Source organism: Arvicanthis niloticus, chromosome 2 (assembly GCF_011762505.2).
Source record: "Arvicanthis niloticus isolate mArvNil1 chromosome 2, mArvNil1.pat.X, whole genome shotgun sequence".
Classification (NCBI taxonomy): Eukaryota; Metazoa; Chordata; class Mammalia; order Rodentia; family Muridae; genus Arvicanthis; species Arvicanthis niloticus.
Genome location: NC_047659.1, coordinates 74253118 through 74269355, shown reverse-complemented (window position 1 = coordinate 74269355; position 16238 = coordinate 74253118). Strand labels below are relative to the sequence as shown.

At 46.4% G+C, this 16238-nt stretch overlaps 1 protein-coding gene across 6 annotated transcripts in view; it reads left to right on the top strand.

Moving 5' to 3' along the window:
- Positions 1-16238, top strand: part of Prr5l (proline rich 5 like) — a 170593-nt gene that overhangs the window by 119254 nt on the left and 35101 nt on the right. For all 6 annotated transcript variants that reach the window (XM_076929330.1, XM_034495974.2, XM_076929329.1 and 3 more), the window contains one exon: positions 10150-10198. In XM_076929330.1, the coding sequence (XP_076785445.1) occupies positions 10150-10198 (49 nt within the window). The remainder of the gene's footprint in view (positions 1-10149; positions 10199-16238) is intronic.

Genomic DNA, 16238 nt, shown 5'->3' with positions numbered 1-16238 from the left:
ATGTGGCCAGCAAGTGCTGGAACAGCGAGAAAACAAAGATTACCAGGTTCTCATGAGAACCTGGATTGGAGTGCATAGACGGAGGGGCTATTGGTGCTGTTACTCACTTATGGAATATTTGTGGTGGGCTCTGATTGATTCTTAACATGGTCCTGGGTAGCCACTGAGATGAGTGGATCTGAACTTGTATTAGAGAAGAGCTAGGCAGGGAAACATTGTCTTATGTTTTGCGTGGGTGGCAGCAAATCAGCACATCATCGGACTGGGGACGGGATTGATTCCTAAACGGAAATCTGAGGGGTGAACAGTTAGCAATCAGGTACACAGGGCAGCGAGGACATACCTGTCTGTCCGTTCCTCACCCTATATCCTCAGCTCCCAGGGAGGACTTTTTCTCTGCAAAAATAAGCATTTAGAGGTAAGACTTTTAGAAGCTGGAGACGAGTTATTTGCAGCCAGCCTGAGGCAGGAATGTGCATTCCTCCTCTCTCCAATCACACACTTCTGTTTTGGGGAGGAAGATAATGACGTAAAGGGAGCCCCAGAGATGTTTAAGGAGAAGAGACTGGGGCTGGAGAGATGGCTCAGCCGTTAAAGGATAGGCTCACAACCAAAAATATAAGGAGAAGAGACTGTGGTGACTGTTGATCTCTGGCCAGTCTGAGCTGAGACTGCTGTCTAAGGATTCCAGTGCTCAAATCCCAGAGGTCAGTCCACCTTAGAGGTTCCCATCTGTCTGAGTTCGCTGATTGTAGTGGGAAACGCAGCTGGGAAAAGCAGGGGGCTGAGAAGAGGCCATGATTGTAGCAAGTACCTGTTGAGCAGAATGCGCCAGGCCCTTCTGAGGCTGTGTGTGGACTTACCCTTGTACAAGTGTCAAACCCAGAAGTTGGAAGCTGTCTCCCTGTTGTATGGATGAGAGCACAGGTTGACGGAAGAGGACTAGCTCACTGGGGCCATCTCTGCAAGAAGTGGTGGGACTTTAAACCCAGTCTGCCATGTTGTCAGAAGACACTAGAGTCCTGTAGTGCTGGCCTGATGTACCTGAGTATAGCCTCACTAACAGATCTTGAAGTAAGTGTGCTTGATGGGATGATGTCTTTAAAAATAAAACCCTAGTTTGGGTGGAACTAAGTTTTCCTTTTCATTTCCTCTCCTCCCTCCCCTCCCCTCCCTCCCTTCCCCTCCCCTCCCCTCCCCTCTCTCCCCTTCCCTCCCCTTCTCTCCCCTCTCCCTCCCGTCCCCTCCCCTCCCCTCCCCTCTCTCCCCTTCCCTCCCCTCCCCCCTCCCCTCTCCTCCCCTCCCTGTCCTCACCCCTCCCCTCTCTCCCCTTCCCCTCCCCTCCCCTCTCCCATCTCTCCCCTTCCCCTCCCCTCCCCTCTCTCCCCTTCCCCTCCCCTCCCCTCTCCCATCTCTCCCCTTCCCCTCCCCCTCCCCTCCCTCCCCTCCCCTCCCCTCTCCTTTCCTTTCCTACCTCCCCTCTCCTCTCCTCTCCTACCTCCCCTCCCCCTCCCTCCCCTCCCCTCCCCCTCCTCCCCTCTCCTACCTTCCCTCCCCTCCCCCTCCCCTCCCTCCCCTCCCCTCTCCTTTCCTTTCCTACCTCTCCTCTCCTCTCCTCTCCTACCTCCCCTCCCCCTCCCTCCCCTCCCCTCCCCCTCCTCCCCTCTCCTACCTTCCCTCCCCTCCCCCTCCTCTCCTCTTCTCTCCTTTCCTTTCTTTTCTCCTCTTTCTTTTTGAGACATCTCATTGTGTAGCCCCAACTAACCTGGAACTCACATTATAGACCAGGCTTGTCTTAGACTATCAGATCCTCCTGGTTCTGCCTCTCAAGTCCTTTATGACTTGATTAATGACAAGTATACCACCAGGCCAGGCCCTTGAGGTCTGTCTTTTGAACTCATCTGGTTCTGCCTGATCTTCACCTTGTGCTGCAGTTGAGAAACTTGTCCTTGGGGACAGGAAAGTCCTTAAAAAGAAGTGGCAACTGGAGACCAGTGTGGCTGGCCCATGTGTTGGTCTAAATATTGTTTAGAAATCTACCCTTCTTCCCTAAAATTCAAGGTTTCTAGACTGTCTGGAAAGTTCCAGTCTGGCAATATAAGATCCACAGCCCAGGCTTAGATCAGTCAGAGGTCCTGAGACTTGCCTGCTGGTTTTAGAGGAATTCTCTCCCCCCATTCCCAACAGTCATATTCTCTCTCTCCCCAGCTTGTCTTCTTCCTTTCTAGACTTAGTGTACCGCCTTCATTTGAGTTCTCCGTGTCTTAGTCTCCTATGGGTGGAGGAGGATAACGTGAAAGATTCCCACCTGAGAGGCGGTTGGAGTATTCGAGTGTGCATGCAGCCCCACGCAGCATATACCTCAGAGTTAGGAACTTAACTTGTGCTTATTATTGGGTGGTCTTCCTTTTCTTGAGTGTTCCCACTGATACCCATTGGGGTGCAGACAGGTATGGGGAAGTGGTCGTGATGTGCCCCATCCAGGGACACTGACTCCAGTGCATCCCAATGGAATAGGCCAAAGGACTTTGAAAGGCGAGCTTTTGTATGCTATTACTTAAAGGGCTGGTGACTCCAAACAGGTCTTGTAGTCACTAGGTGGGATCTTCAGAGGAGGAACAGTCAGGTTGGGTAAGCACAGCATTGACATCTGGCTTGGAGCCTGCCTGGAGGGCCTTGCTGTTTCCTAGATTTTAAAGCAGTTGGGAGAGAGAACTTGGGATAGCCAAGTATTTAACAGCTAGCATTGCTCCCTTGACCATTCCTAGCTGAATGGTGGCACCTGCCCAAAGGGGCCTGCTCATCTCTAATGTTAACCTGGGAAGGCAGGCGGATTTCTGAGTTCAAGGCCAGCCTACTCTACAGAGTGAATTCCAGGACAGCCAGGGCTACACAGAGAAAACCTGTCTCAAAACAAAACAAAACAAAACAAAACAATAACAACAACAAAACAAACAAAAAACCCAACAAGGACTTGACTGTTCTGCTTCTCCACCCCTCAGCGCTCCACCCCTACATGCAGGAGTGATGGTGGTTGGTGAGTGAGGGAGCGTCTGACAGTCCCTTGTGCCCCGTGCCTGTGCTGCCTGGACACCAACTTTGGAGCTGCCTGCTTTACTTTCAGGCCAACAAGAGTAGAGACTGTGTTGACAACATGGGATGAGGAGGAGATCCAGGATCTAGGTCATTCGTTCTCAACCTTCCTAATGCTGTGACCCTTTAATACAGTTCCTCATGTTGTGGCGACCCTTAACCATAAGATGGCTTTGTTGCTACTTCATAACTGTATTTTTGTTAGTGATACAAATTAGAATGTAAATATCTGCTATGCAGGATTATCCAATACGTGATCCCGATAGGGGTCGTGACCCATAGGTTGAGAAACAGTGGACTATGTCATCACAGGAACTCCTGTGAATGGCAGCTCAGCTGGTCAGTGCGGGCAGGTGTCAGGGTGGGACACAGTGTAGCCCAGTACTTTGTTCCCTCTTTTCCCCTGTTGTAGCTCCTTCTGCCTGCTCACTGAACTTCATGCTATTTCTGCTTTCACTGGGTTCACATGTCCCATGTAAACATTTCCTTCCCATTGCTTTTGGCTCCGTAACTTCCTTCTAACTCATCTGCTTGTGGTGGAGGGGCAGTGACCAGAAGTCTGTGGTCAGATGAAGCCAGGGGCCTGGGAATGGGAAACTGATCGTGTGGGTGTGGCCTGGACCATATGCCCTTTCATGTCAGCCTCCAGCCTCAGCAGCCCTTTCTCCCTTTGTGGTTGTCTACCTTTTAACTCTTTGAGGGCTATGCTCCGGACCTAACATTGCTACTCCAATCACATGTTTCTCAGGGCCTAAATCTGAGGTTAGGCAAGGCCTGTTTGCTGTCCTGGGCAGGAGTCGAGGAGAAGGATGGAGTCCTAGGCCTGTAGGCTTCAGAGTCAGCCAGAGCTGGTAGAATCTTCATGACCAACCCTTGCAAAGCCTTACCACAAGTCAGAAGCTCATCTACAAAAGATGACAAACTTGATTGCCTCTTGCAGTTATCTGGTTCTGTGGGTGTCTCACTATCCACAGATTCTCTGAGGCCTGGGAGTAGGAAGGTCAGATGCATTTGGTTGCTTGCTGCTCGCTGTCAGTATCAGGGAATTGGCCATCAGTATTCAGACCCAGGCAGCTGCTTGTAGACTTAATGAGCTGTGGTCTCTGAGGTCATCTTGGTTAGAAGCCGGGCTGTTTCTGCTCCTCTGCAGATACTGCTTAGGCTAAACCACAGAAATACAACAGCTATGCATATCAGGGCCTGACACATGTGAATAGTAAATGACTTAGAAAATGAGACACTGTCTCAGGTACAGTTCGTGCTTATTCCTTATTATTTTAATTTGTTCCAGCAAGTAATTGCATTTCTGTTGTCAGGGAAGAAATCTGAGGCAAAAGTAGGAAAAATAGAAAGTAGGTTGCCAGAATTCTAGGCTTCTAAGCCACATAGGAACCTATGTCTAGATATTAGCAATCCAGAGGTTCATCCCCTTTCATCTTGGGAATTGCAGGCTACCATCTCATGAATCCAGCCATCGTCTGCATGCTTTCCTCTTTTTTCTATGTTTTACCCATGAGCTAGATAAACTTTGTGAGCCAGATAGTGAAGGTAGGAGGGGAATTACCTTTGCTTTGATTTAGACCAGTATCTCTGATGCCTTGATTATATGTGTGGGACTGTGTGTGCACACGTGTGTGTGTGTGTGTGTGTGTGTGTGTGTGTGTGTGACTCGTGTTCTTGTGTCTCTCTGTATGTGTGTATACGTGTTTTTGTGTGTATGGTTCCCTGTGTGGGAGTGATGTGTTTGGATATGTCCAGTGTGTATGGTGTGTATATTTGTGTTTGTCCCTGTGTGTGAGTATGTGTAGTGTACTTGTGTATTTATCCTGTGTGTGAGTGTATATCTGTGTCTCTGTATATGTGTCTCTGTGTATATGTATCTTTCTGTGTGTGTGTCATCTGTGTCGTCTGTGTTTATATGTATGCAGGCACATGCATGCATGTGGACCAGTGGACAACCTTGGCTATCATTCCTTAGGGGCCATCCATCCTGTTTTCTGAGTCTCAGTGACTTGGCCTCAGCAGATCTGGCCAGCAAGCCCCAGGATTCCTTCCTGTCTCTATTTCCCCAGCTATTCTCTATTTTCCTCTGGGGTTATAAGTACATGTCACCAGGCCTGGATTTTTTTAGTCTAGTTCTAGTCTCCAACTCAGGCCCCCAGTGTAATTCTTACGAAATCTCAGCTTTTGATGAGAGAGTGGTCAGGGAGAAGAAGACCTTTGCCTGAGTTCTATCTCCTCCCCCTCTTGTACTGGGCATCATATCTAACACATAACAGGTTTCTAGTAAATTATTATAAATCAAACAATTAACTAGTGAGCTTTCTGTTCTCTTTGCCAGTTTCTCCTTTTCATTTCAGCAGGGAAGGGATACAGAGTGTGCCCACAGGAGGGGCAGCATCTACTAGATTCCACTGGAGATGGCAGTGTTACCTGAGTCGGGGCAGAGTCTGGGCTCTGGCTGCCCTAAGAAGCTACTCTGCCCCATAGCCTCAACAGCTAATTTAAAAACAGACAATGGTGAAATGCAGGAAAAAAGATTAATTCAATATAGTGATGTTGAAAGAGGAGCAAAAGGATATAGTAGTTCATCTCTGGGGTCCTGGCATAAGAATGTAGGCTTAAGTAAAGGCTAGAAGTACACATAACTAAGCAGTTTTGGTCACGGTGTGGTCCTGATCATCACGACCCACCGTTGTCTCAGATCTAGACTGTGCTGTAAGATGTTCTGACAAGTTGGCCAACTACATGAAATCTCTTTCTGGAAGACAAGTGTCCCCTTTGACTGGCACCTGTATTTTCTTCATTTGAGCCTGGGATTCCTGGGGAAATTCCAGTTTCTTAAGGACTATTGTCTCTGTAGTCTGATGGGTTATGGGAGGGATACAAGTGTCTCTTTCAAATGTCTTTACCGTCAGGATGACCTTAGACTGAGGGGGAAATATGGGAGACCTCCTAACTCTCAGTTTGGCTGACGTGAGTAAAGGTTTTTTTGGTTTTTTTTTTTTTTTTTTTTTTTTTTTTAGAGTTGTCCTTTTCTTGATAGACAAGGACAGGCAGGATAGACAGTGTAGAGGCAGCTGCGTAACCTGATTCGGCTGTGGTCTACCCACAGCCTGACTAGCCAGCACTGCTCCCTTCTCTTGGCCCTGCCCCCACTCCTCACCTCCTTTTCCTCCTCTGAGTGAGTCCCCTTGGATCTCTGGTTCTCAGGTGACCAGCCCAGGGAGGGATGGAAGTGCAGGTTCTCAGAACTTTTAGGAATCCGTCACCCCTATGCCTGCCTGCTTCCTGATACTACACTCCTGCTTGGAACTTACTTGGAATCCACAGCCCTTTCTTGGGTTTCAGACCATTCTCATTTGTGGGCAGTGGACCGTGCCACCAGACAGAAGAACTGCAAAGTTCAAAACCCCAATAAAACTCATAATTGAGAATGATAGGAGTTCAAACTAGCCCTTGACCAGGTTTCTGTCCTGGAGCATGTGACCACAACACCCTACTAAGGATGATAACAATTGGTCACACAGCATAGAATTTAGAGTTCTCCATGCTAATGAGGTATCAGGATAGGCCCCGAGTGTTTAGCCAATGAGCTTCCCTTCCTGGGCATCCCTTCCTGCAAAAGGTATTTAATCTCTGGTTTACCCTGAGTGAGTCAAATGCATCCTCATCCGCCATGAATAAAGCAGTTAGGACAAGCAAAGACTGTCTCTTTCAGCAAGAACCGATGTGGGGGGAGGCCTTCATCATACAGGGCTGAGCCTACGTCTCCTGTAGAAGCCCCTCCATACTCTGGGCACTCACTTGGAGCTAAGCTGGATTCCCTACCTCCACCCTGCCCCAGGCTCATTGCAGGCCTGCAGCCCAGTTCCCAACTCCTGAGGTCCTGAGGTGTCTGGAGTCTCCTGGTGGAGTCTGGGTGCACAGGAGTTTGTGAACCACAGCCTCCGTCCCAGCCCCCGCAGTTTCTTACCCAGAGAAACACAGGCTGGGGCACCTATTTTGGATGATATTTCACCTCCCCTGAGGGGCTCGTTGGCATCCTAAAAGCCTGGTACTCCAGCAGCAAGTAAGAAACACAGCCTAGCGCTTCTCTGAGCTGTGCATTGGCAGTATTCCAATATCCCAGGGGTGAGGCGAAAAAGCAGACCCACACTGAGTAATCTTGGTAGTGGCTACTGTTAATTTTAGAATCTTTTTTAAAAAGTGTTAGGAACATGATTATATTCATACAGTCAAAAAATCTTATAGCTGGGCTGGGAAGATGACTTGGTGGTACGGTAATAAGGTGAACCACGGATCCCAGTGTGAGAGAGAGAGACCTTGTCTCAAAAAACAAGATGCATGGCTCCCAAGGAACACCTAAGGTTGGTTGATCTTTGGTTCCCACATGCACATGCACACACGCACATGAACATACACTCGCATATACACACTTGTATATATGTGTGTGTGTGTGCATGTGCGTGTGTGAGCATGTTATAAAAAGGTATAAGGTGGAGACTATTTACTGTACCCAGAAAGCGTTAGTTCACATTTCTTCCATTTCAAAAACATGTTGTTATAAGAGTATTACATTGAGTGGTCTTCTAGAATATCTTTCTGTATGTATAGGAATATGCACATAAATGTACCTGGTGCCATGGGGCTCCTTTCCCAAGGGCCACAAACTAGATTAGACCAGGGTAATCAGGCGCTATGATTGTATGACTCTGAGACCCTCTAACTTCAGGGAATCTAGTTTGCTAAAGTGTTGCCTGGCCCTCCTTAATTTCCAGACACAGCTTCAGGGTCCTCTAATATCTTCCCCAGAGAAAGAGAGAACACAGAGACTTGTGTTTTTCTGTGTTATTTTAAGTGTTCCATGTGTCTAAAACTCAGAGTGCCTTCAGAATTCACAGAAGTTGAGATTGCCAGCACAAGGCTCACCACATTCAAGCCAGTTAGAATTCCAATACGGATGGGGGAAAGACACCCAAGACCTACTTCTCACCCTTCCCAAATCAGAGGAGCTATGACAACTAGTGCCAGTTAGAGGAGAGAATAGTTTTCCTTTGAGGTGTGGCCACTAGTAACCTGGGGTTTTCTCTGCTCTATTAAGACTTTCTTGAAATGCTTAGAGGTGTGTTTCTATGCTGAATTGAAATTCCATGAAGTTGATGATAATGGTTAACAATCACAGACACCGATTCCACGACATGTCATTTGGTCTCAGTATTATGTTAGTCCCTCAGCGTTGTGTGACATGGTGTATCTGATAGGGCTTGGCTCTTCTTCACAAGCTTGGTTTTTTCACCAAAGGTCTTGAGACTTGCTAATGGACAACAGAGACTGTCAGGAGGCATTTTTGCTTCTTGATCAGAGGCAGACTTCATGCCTCATTTGGCTTTGAAATTCCCATGCATGTGGTACTAGCAGCTCAGTTCTGTTTTCTGCCCCCCAAGACCTGCCTATTTCCACAGAGATCAGAAGACAGCATAGGATCCTCTGGAACTGTCGTCACAGTTAGTTACGCACTTATAGTCTAAGGTGAGAGACTTTCTGCTGTGCCAGGTAACCTGGGCAGGCCTTAGACAAAGGGCCCCCTCCTGAAAGCCTCAGCTGTAGCATCTGTAAGACTGGGTACAGAATAAGATTATTGTGAACTTCTGTGTAGGTCCTAGGAATAAAACCTGGGTCCTCTATAAGAACAGCATGTGCTCTTAATGGCTGAGCCATTTCTTCAGTCCCAGCCCAATAGCTTTTGGTACATTTCCATCTCTCATCAGACTTGTCCACAACTCAGAGGACCCCTGGGCTGAATTGATAGAGTGGTTTTTAAATTGCAAGCCATTAAGTTGAATCTCAAAAATGCTTCGTCTGTTTGCTAATATATTTTCTGCTGTGGGAAAAGGGTGGTACTTTTCATGTGTTTTCAGCTTTCTGGAAATTTCAAACCTGAGTGTTTCTCTCTTCTTCTGTCCCCAAATTCTTGTTCCTGTTTCATGCACATAATGGCATATTGCTGTAACCGCCTGCTTATTCGTCAGTGACATGTGTGAGCATGTTTTGGGGGAAGTTAATACCCAGCAAGATCGTCAGAAATGTGAGCATTTGCTCCTTAATAACCATAGCAGGTGGGAGAGGCGATGAGAACATTGAAGTCAGGGAGAGTTTGTTCCCTAGAGAACTCATTGGATCCCAGGAGCCTGTTTTTCCTGTTTTGAGCTTTTTCTCACCTTGTCTGGATCAAATCCAAGATGGATCAGTAGGGATGGGCCCATTATTTTTCACAGAGGGAAGAAATCTGTGACCAAATCTCTACTTATTTATATTTTTAGCACTTAGGATGCTTTGATATTGCCTTCTGAATGTATTTATTAATATCCACACCGCCCACCCAAGAGTAGGAGCCATGAGAGCAGAGACCTTGTCTGTCCTTTTCACCCTGGTCTGTGCTGATGCTAGAACAATTTGTGGGAACATACTGGGCAGCTCAGTAAATGTGTTGCCTAGGTAACCAGAAACCCAGTTCTCCTCATGGTGGTCCCTTTTGTAGATTGGCCCAGTACATTCAGGATGAGGCGAGACCATCTCAATATAACCTCAGTGTGAATTTCAAGTCTGGGCATCTCTGATAGACTTAGAGGAGAGGAGACATGGAGTTACTGAAAAAGGTGTTCAGTTTACAGAGAAGGTCTAGTAGGTTTGAACCTTGGCCCTTGGATTAATGTGTAAATGGGGGTGGGCATAATTTCTGTATCTATGCAAGTTGTAGCTATTATACCATCGTGCATACACTTGAAATCTTTGGATGAGGAATGTATGAAAAACATGTTTTAGACTTAAAAATGCTTATAACTGTTATGACTGCAGTAACACAGGGGTGGGGGGCTCTACAAGGACCTAGGAAAGAGCATTCCCTTCTCCAGCCTAGGTTCCGCCCCTGTGCTACTGGTAAATACATTGTTGTCGATAATGAGGCGTTTGTCACCGTTCTTTCGAAATGATCTTCAGAAGCTATAATTGCATCAATAGCTGCCTGACTCCGATTCTGTGTTTTTCTCTCCCCAGGCGGCTGCTCAAGAGTGAACTTGGATCATTCATTACTGATTATTTTCAGGTAAGCTTGGAAGGTCCCAGCGCCCATTATACATGCTATTCATATGAACAGGGAGAGGTATCAATCCTGTACATCTGAATGCTCCTTCAATGCCTACAGTTACATGGTAGGGCTGCAGGGAGCTGCTATGCCAGCTTGGTCCCTGATGTTAGTGGAGATCAGTCAGATCACTTGCCGTCTCAGGCTTTTGAGTCTCAGGACTCATTTATATTGTTAAAGATTATTGCTCCTCTGGGTTCCATATGTCTGTCCTTATCATATGAGAAATTGTGCCTCCAAAGCTTTAAAATACATCTTTAATTAACTTACAGAAGAACACATAGCACTTCTATGAGAAAAAAAAATGTTTCCAGAATAAAACAGAAGAGTGGCACATGGCCTGCTTTCTAGAAGGCAGTCTTTTCTCCTTCCTGCTTCTTACTCTGGATTGTGTATTCCATGTCACACAGTCCCCAGACAGCTGCACTGTCCAGCCCTGGAACACAAGTGAGAAAAGGCACTTAGTGGTACTGAGGACATAGCTTTCTACCAGAGGACACTGACTACCACCACTGCCCTAAATCCCTTCTGTCCTATGTGTGGTGTTTTAGTTGGGTTATGTGCCCTTTGAACAGACTAATTTTTGACACTAGGCCTCCCGGTCTGTTCTGTTGACAACAGGATTGGCATGACAGGCAGACTTCCCTCCTGCCTACGCATTGTTGTGGGGGCTAAGAAATTCAAAGTCCCAGGTGTGTGTGTGTGTTTCTCTGCAAAGGCCAGTTTCTAAGTCATAGACATAAGCCGCTTCCTTACCTCTGAGCAGAGGTGTTTGGCAGCTGAGTGTTGATGGTGAGTAGCCAGCTATGTGACCCTCCCGTGAAGTCAACCCCTGCTTCTCACTCATTTGCTAGGTGGGTCTGGACAAGCTGCTTTATTTCTGTCCTGCTCAGTTTCCTTGTGTGTAAGATGAGGACAGAAATATAGTTTACCACGTTGTGTGGTCTTCATGAAATCACAGCGGTGGAGAACTCAATGCTAGCTGTAACATGTAACATAACAGCATGTAATATGGCAACATAACATACGGTGGTCATGATCATGGACCTTGCGGCAGGCTACCCATGTTCAGGGCCCAGCATAGCCATTTACTGAACGTGTTGCCAGGAGCAAGTTGCCATTTCTCTTCTCTTTCAGCTTCCTCTTCTACAAAATCAGGACCTAACCTTTAGGACCTACCCATATAGGGTTTCTATAGGGACTAAATAAATTTTTATTTATAAAGCCCTTACTTGCTAGCACAAAATAAGACAGTGTTTATTAAATTTACCCTGGTTCTTATTTATTACGCTGAGGCACAACCCCATCAATTCGAATGGGAAAGGAATGTAAAAATACATATGATCTTGGTGGCAGTTTGTTTTGTGATGTTTTGTGTCCAAGTAGAACACAATGTTAAAACTGTGTGGAGAGATTTTTTTGCAGTTAGAAAGTAGGACATCATTTTGTTTTTTGGCTCAAGTTTCAGGAAATGTCAAAATCGTATGTCCACTATTAAAGGATGACAGATGATGAGTTTATAAAAAGATAAAGAGAGGGGAGATGTGGTCTATGGGGGTGTAGTCAGGTATGGGGGAAGGGGATGTCTCTGTAGGCCCATGCTGAGGCATCCCTTCCCCCCCCACCCCCCCAGGGACCAGCCACACTGTATAATATAGAATTGAGTTTATTCATTCAGGGCATGAGAAGGGAAGAACCCAAGAGGACAAGAAAGAAGCAAGAGAGGGAGGAGGGGGCAAGCAGCCCCTTTTATAGTGGGGTCAGGCCTACCTGGCTATTGCCAGGTAACTCTGGGGGTGGAGTTTAGAGAGAATGCTAACAACAGATGTCAGTCAGCTAAAAGCAAGCTCATATACACATGTGATATACACATATGTCTATGTGCATGTGTGTGCACTCTTATGTGTGCACGCGCATAAATCTGGTCAGATCAAGACCCAATGGAATTCAGTCAGGTGCATGGACAGTAGCATCTGTTAAGGGGTGTGGGGAGGGAGGAGGGAGACTGAAGGCTCAGAATGTGATAGTGAGTCCCACTGTGAATCATCTTACTTGCCCTTCACTCAAGGGTCAGCCTTTACCTCACTCTGCTCCCCTGTGGTCTGTATTGATTGGTTTGAAGGCAGGCTACTAAAAAGACGGTTTTCTTTTCTTTTCTTTTCTTTTCTTTTTTTCTTTATAAGTCCTGAAGAAAGGAGCCTTCTGCCTTGACATTTGAAAGAGATGGAGTCTGTGTGGTTTCAGTCAAGTTTTAAATGCCAGTTGTCTTTTGGCCTTGGGGGCTACCCCTAGGCCAGTAGGAAGGGTGTGTCTGGTTGGGACTTGTGCACATGGGAAGCCCTGAGGTTTTGAGAGGTGGCTAATACTGCTTACAAAGATGCCAGATACTTCAAAACTAATAACCACATGCCATTTCCTACCAGGAACCTGACCAGAGAAGCTGCTTGGTGAACATCAAATCTTTTTCTTGGGGTGTAGTGTGAGGAATGATTTTCAGAACTTTAAATGTGGGGTTTTCCTTATTTAAGGTGCTAAACTGGAAAAAGGCTCTTCTAGACACACTTCTTTTAAAGTTGTGTTTGTTTCCAGCCCCACCCCACCCCCAATGTTTTTAAGCATTTACTTTCTTTTCGTTTGCCTCTGTCAACGTTTTTAGGGTGGGCAGGAAGGAGTGTCTACTATACATACCGGAAGTGACACTTAGGGACCTAAACATGGCAATGAATAACATCAGAGATGGGCTTAGAAAATGTTTCCCTTATTCCATAGTCATTCCAGAGAAAGTCTATGCTGTCTTCTCCAGGACTGGCCAGCTTCCTTAGTGAAGGAAGAGGGAGCTAACCTTGAACTTGGCATCTATGGCTAGGGATAGTTGACTGGCTAAGGTTCTGTGTCAGTATTTGGCTTGCTGTTAGTTAATTTCTGAGCGATTTTTCCACTTGTGGTAAGTGGTGCTGCTACTGGTTCCTTTTAGCACGCAGTGACAATTTCGACAAACAGCTTAAAGAAAAAAAAATGCTCTTAAAGAATAACAGTGCTCTTAATAAATGCTCTTTAAGAATAACATGGGGGCTGTGGCCCCCCATGGAGAGAGTAGTTCAGGAGACATTCATGTGGAAAGGTTGGGGCTAGGTACCGCTGAGGTTTCCAAATCTGCACAAGGAATCTCCACACAGCAAGGAGTCACTGAGACAAGGGAAGCTTCACCACAGTCCAGAGGCAAAGCCCCAAGAGGCTCAAACAAAGAATCTGGAGGAAAGTGTGGGGAGACTTAAGAAGCTGAGCCCCAGGACAATCAGGAAAGTCCCTCAACCTCAGTTGTTTCAGAAGAGTGTAAACAAGTTCCCTGGCCCAGGCAGGGTTCCTCAGAGTGAGGTCTACATGATCTTCCCCCCACCCCCCCACGTGCTTTTGAAAGTCAGGTTTGCCCCTTCTTGGGACCCTTCTCTCAAAGTGAGAACTTGCCACTTGCAGAGTAATAGACAAAGCTCTTCCTGTATGGGTCTCTGCTTTAGAGCAAGTGAGCATTTTTATTTTACAATTTTAAAGAAAGAACATCCACAGTGAAGAATAATGAAAATGACCTGGGGTGAGGGCAGAGGCAGCAGGTAAAAAAAAAAATGTGGCTTATCTCTGGTCTGCACACAGAGAAGACAGTCTGTTTGGGCTGCAAGAACCTGAATAGATTTCCAAGAGACACTGGCCAGAAAAATCTCTGACATTTCCAGTATTGATTCCCTTCTCCCTTCCTCCTCCCGCTCCCTGCCCCCCCCCCCCCCCCCCCGGTCTGTTTTGAATTGTGTCTGAGAAGAAAATTGAGGTTTCAGAGTCGAACTCTATCCCAGTGACTGCCTGGAGGGATAATTGGTTCTCTGTCGGGCTTGAAAATGGATAGTATAAAGTGATCTGCATTTTTGGATTCCTTAGTAAGGTATATCTGTGGTTCAAAGTATGGGGTGGGGGCAGGGTGTGGAATACCTCCGTTTCTCAGTTCTGCATCTGTGGGTTGCACTGTTTGCTAAAAGTCTTGCCCCAAGCTCAGAAGGTTCCATTTCTTTTGGTGGAACTAGAGATTGCTTCATACAGAAACTAAAGTCAAAGACTCTGAGCGAGAGGAATGTTAGGGAAGAGGAAAACATGGACAGAGCAGTTGCCAATAGGTCATGGATGCCTGGCTGCGTTTGGGGTGTGTGTGTGTGTGTGTGTGTGTGTGTGTGTGTCTGTGTGTGTGTGTCTGTGTGTGTGCACATGCACATACATACATGCACATGTGAGTGTTGGCGTATACATGTATGTGAACATGTAGGTATGTTCATAATTTGTTGATCTGATTGCAGCAAGAGCCCCAGGAGAGACTGGTCATCATAGTGCTCGGGACTGTGTACTTGGCAGTATCTGGGAGAGGAGACCCATGGTGAGAAGTCCCAGACAGAATGGAGTTTAAAGCTGTAAAACAGTGCAGGAATTTAAGGGACCCTACACCAGCAGCACATCAGTAGCAAGACTGACAACGGGAGTGGATGGCAGAGTCTTCCGATCAGACCCAGAATAAATAAATATAAATGAGTAAGATAAACAATTATGAAGATGGGACAGGGTGAGGAGAATATCTCTTGGGATTTTCAAATCCAAAACAGATGGGGGAGAAAAGATACGATTTCCATTTTTGATCCATCTCAGAAGACTTCTGTAGTGAGCAGTATTCCCCAGAAGGAAATGGAGATTGTGAGGTGACCAGCTGGGAAGAAGGGAAATTCCATGCATACTCTGTAGGTTCAAAGTGGGGCCAGTGCACAAAGGAGCCTGACAGGGAGGATGGGTGAGGATTATGGTTTTTTTTTTGTTTTTTGTTTTTTTTGTTTGTTTGTTTTTTTAGGTGAGAAGGTCACTAGGATTGAGGTTTGAATGGTATTCAGGACAAAGGCAAGGTGAAGCCTGTGTACAAGGAGTGGCCTAGAAGTTCCTGGTGGCCACTCTGACCTCTTCAGAGGTAGAGCTACAGAGGTAGAGGTACAGAGAGTATCCAGCCAGCCAGAGATTGCTGAAGCTTTCTTGCCCCCAGTCTCCCAAGTGGTTACATGCATTTTGTGCAATTATTTGAGTATTTTATAATGCTTTTCTCATACTCTATGAAATAAGTGGAAAAATGAATCTTGAAATTGATACCTTCAAGCCTTAATAGGTTTTAGGTAAAGATGAGAACCAATAGTTAGCTTCATTGGATTTGCGAGGAAGAAGAATGCATAGATACAAAACCCTTTTTAGCTCCATGAGAGGGGGATTTCTTTGGCATGTAGGCCTGCTGTTCTGTGTGAGAATATGTTTTAGGAGCCTGCTATGCATGAAATTGAAGGATTTAGTATAGACCAGATAGGGCCTGCTATGAGCCAGGGTTAGTGAGGAGGTGAAGTGGAAGCACAGCAACCTGCCAGCAGTGCTGTACACGCAGAGCACAGTAAATCATGGTCAGCAGTCCAGTGGTCATGAGGAGTAAAGGTTGTTGCAGATTTATGTTTATTACGGAAAGCCGCCCAGCACTTGGGAGGCTTTCTGAGTTCGAGGCCAGCCTGGTCTACAGAGTGAGTCCAGGACAGCCAGGACTACACAGAGAAAGCTTGTCTCGAAAAAACCAAAAAAAAAAAAAAAAAAAAAAAAAAAAAAAAGTACGTATGGAAAGCCCTCTCTGCCCTCTCTGAGACGTATAATGAAGGCTGCATGTGCAGCTCGGTTGGCAGAGGGCTGGGTAAGCATCCATGAGGAGGTGTGTTCAATTCCTAACAGCCTAGAAGTCAGGAATGGTGGTGCATGCCTGTAATCTATTTGGCATAGAGTTCTTTCTCCTGGGAAGCAAGGACTGGCATTACCCCCCCACCCCCCCCCAGCTTTCTTGATTACTTTTTTTCCTGGGTCCCTCTGACTCTGTTGGGAGGTACTCTGCTTGATAATGGTTGGCAAGCTGTACCCCCCCCACACACACCTATCTTCTCTGCTCACCTCAGCA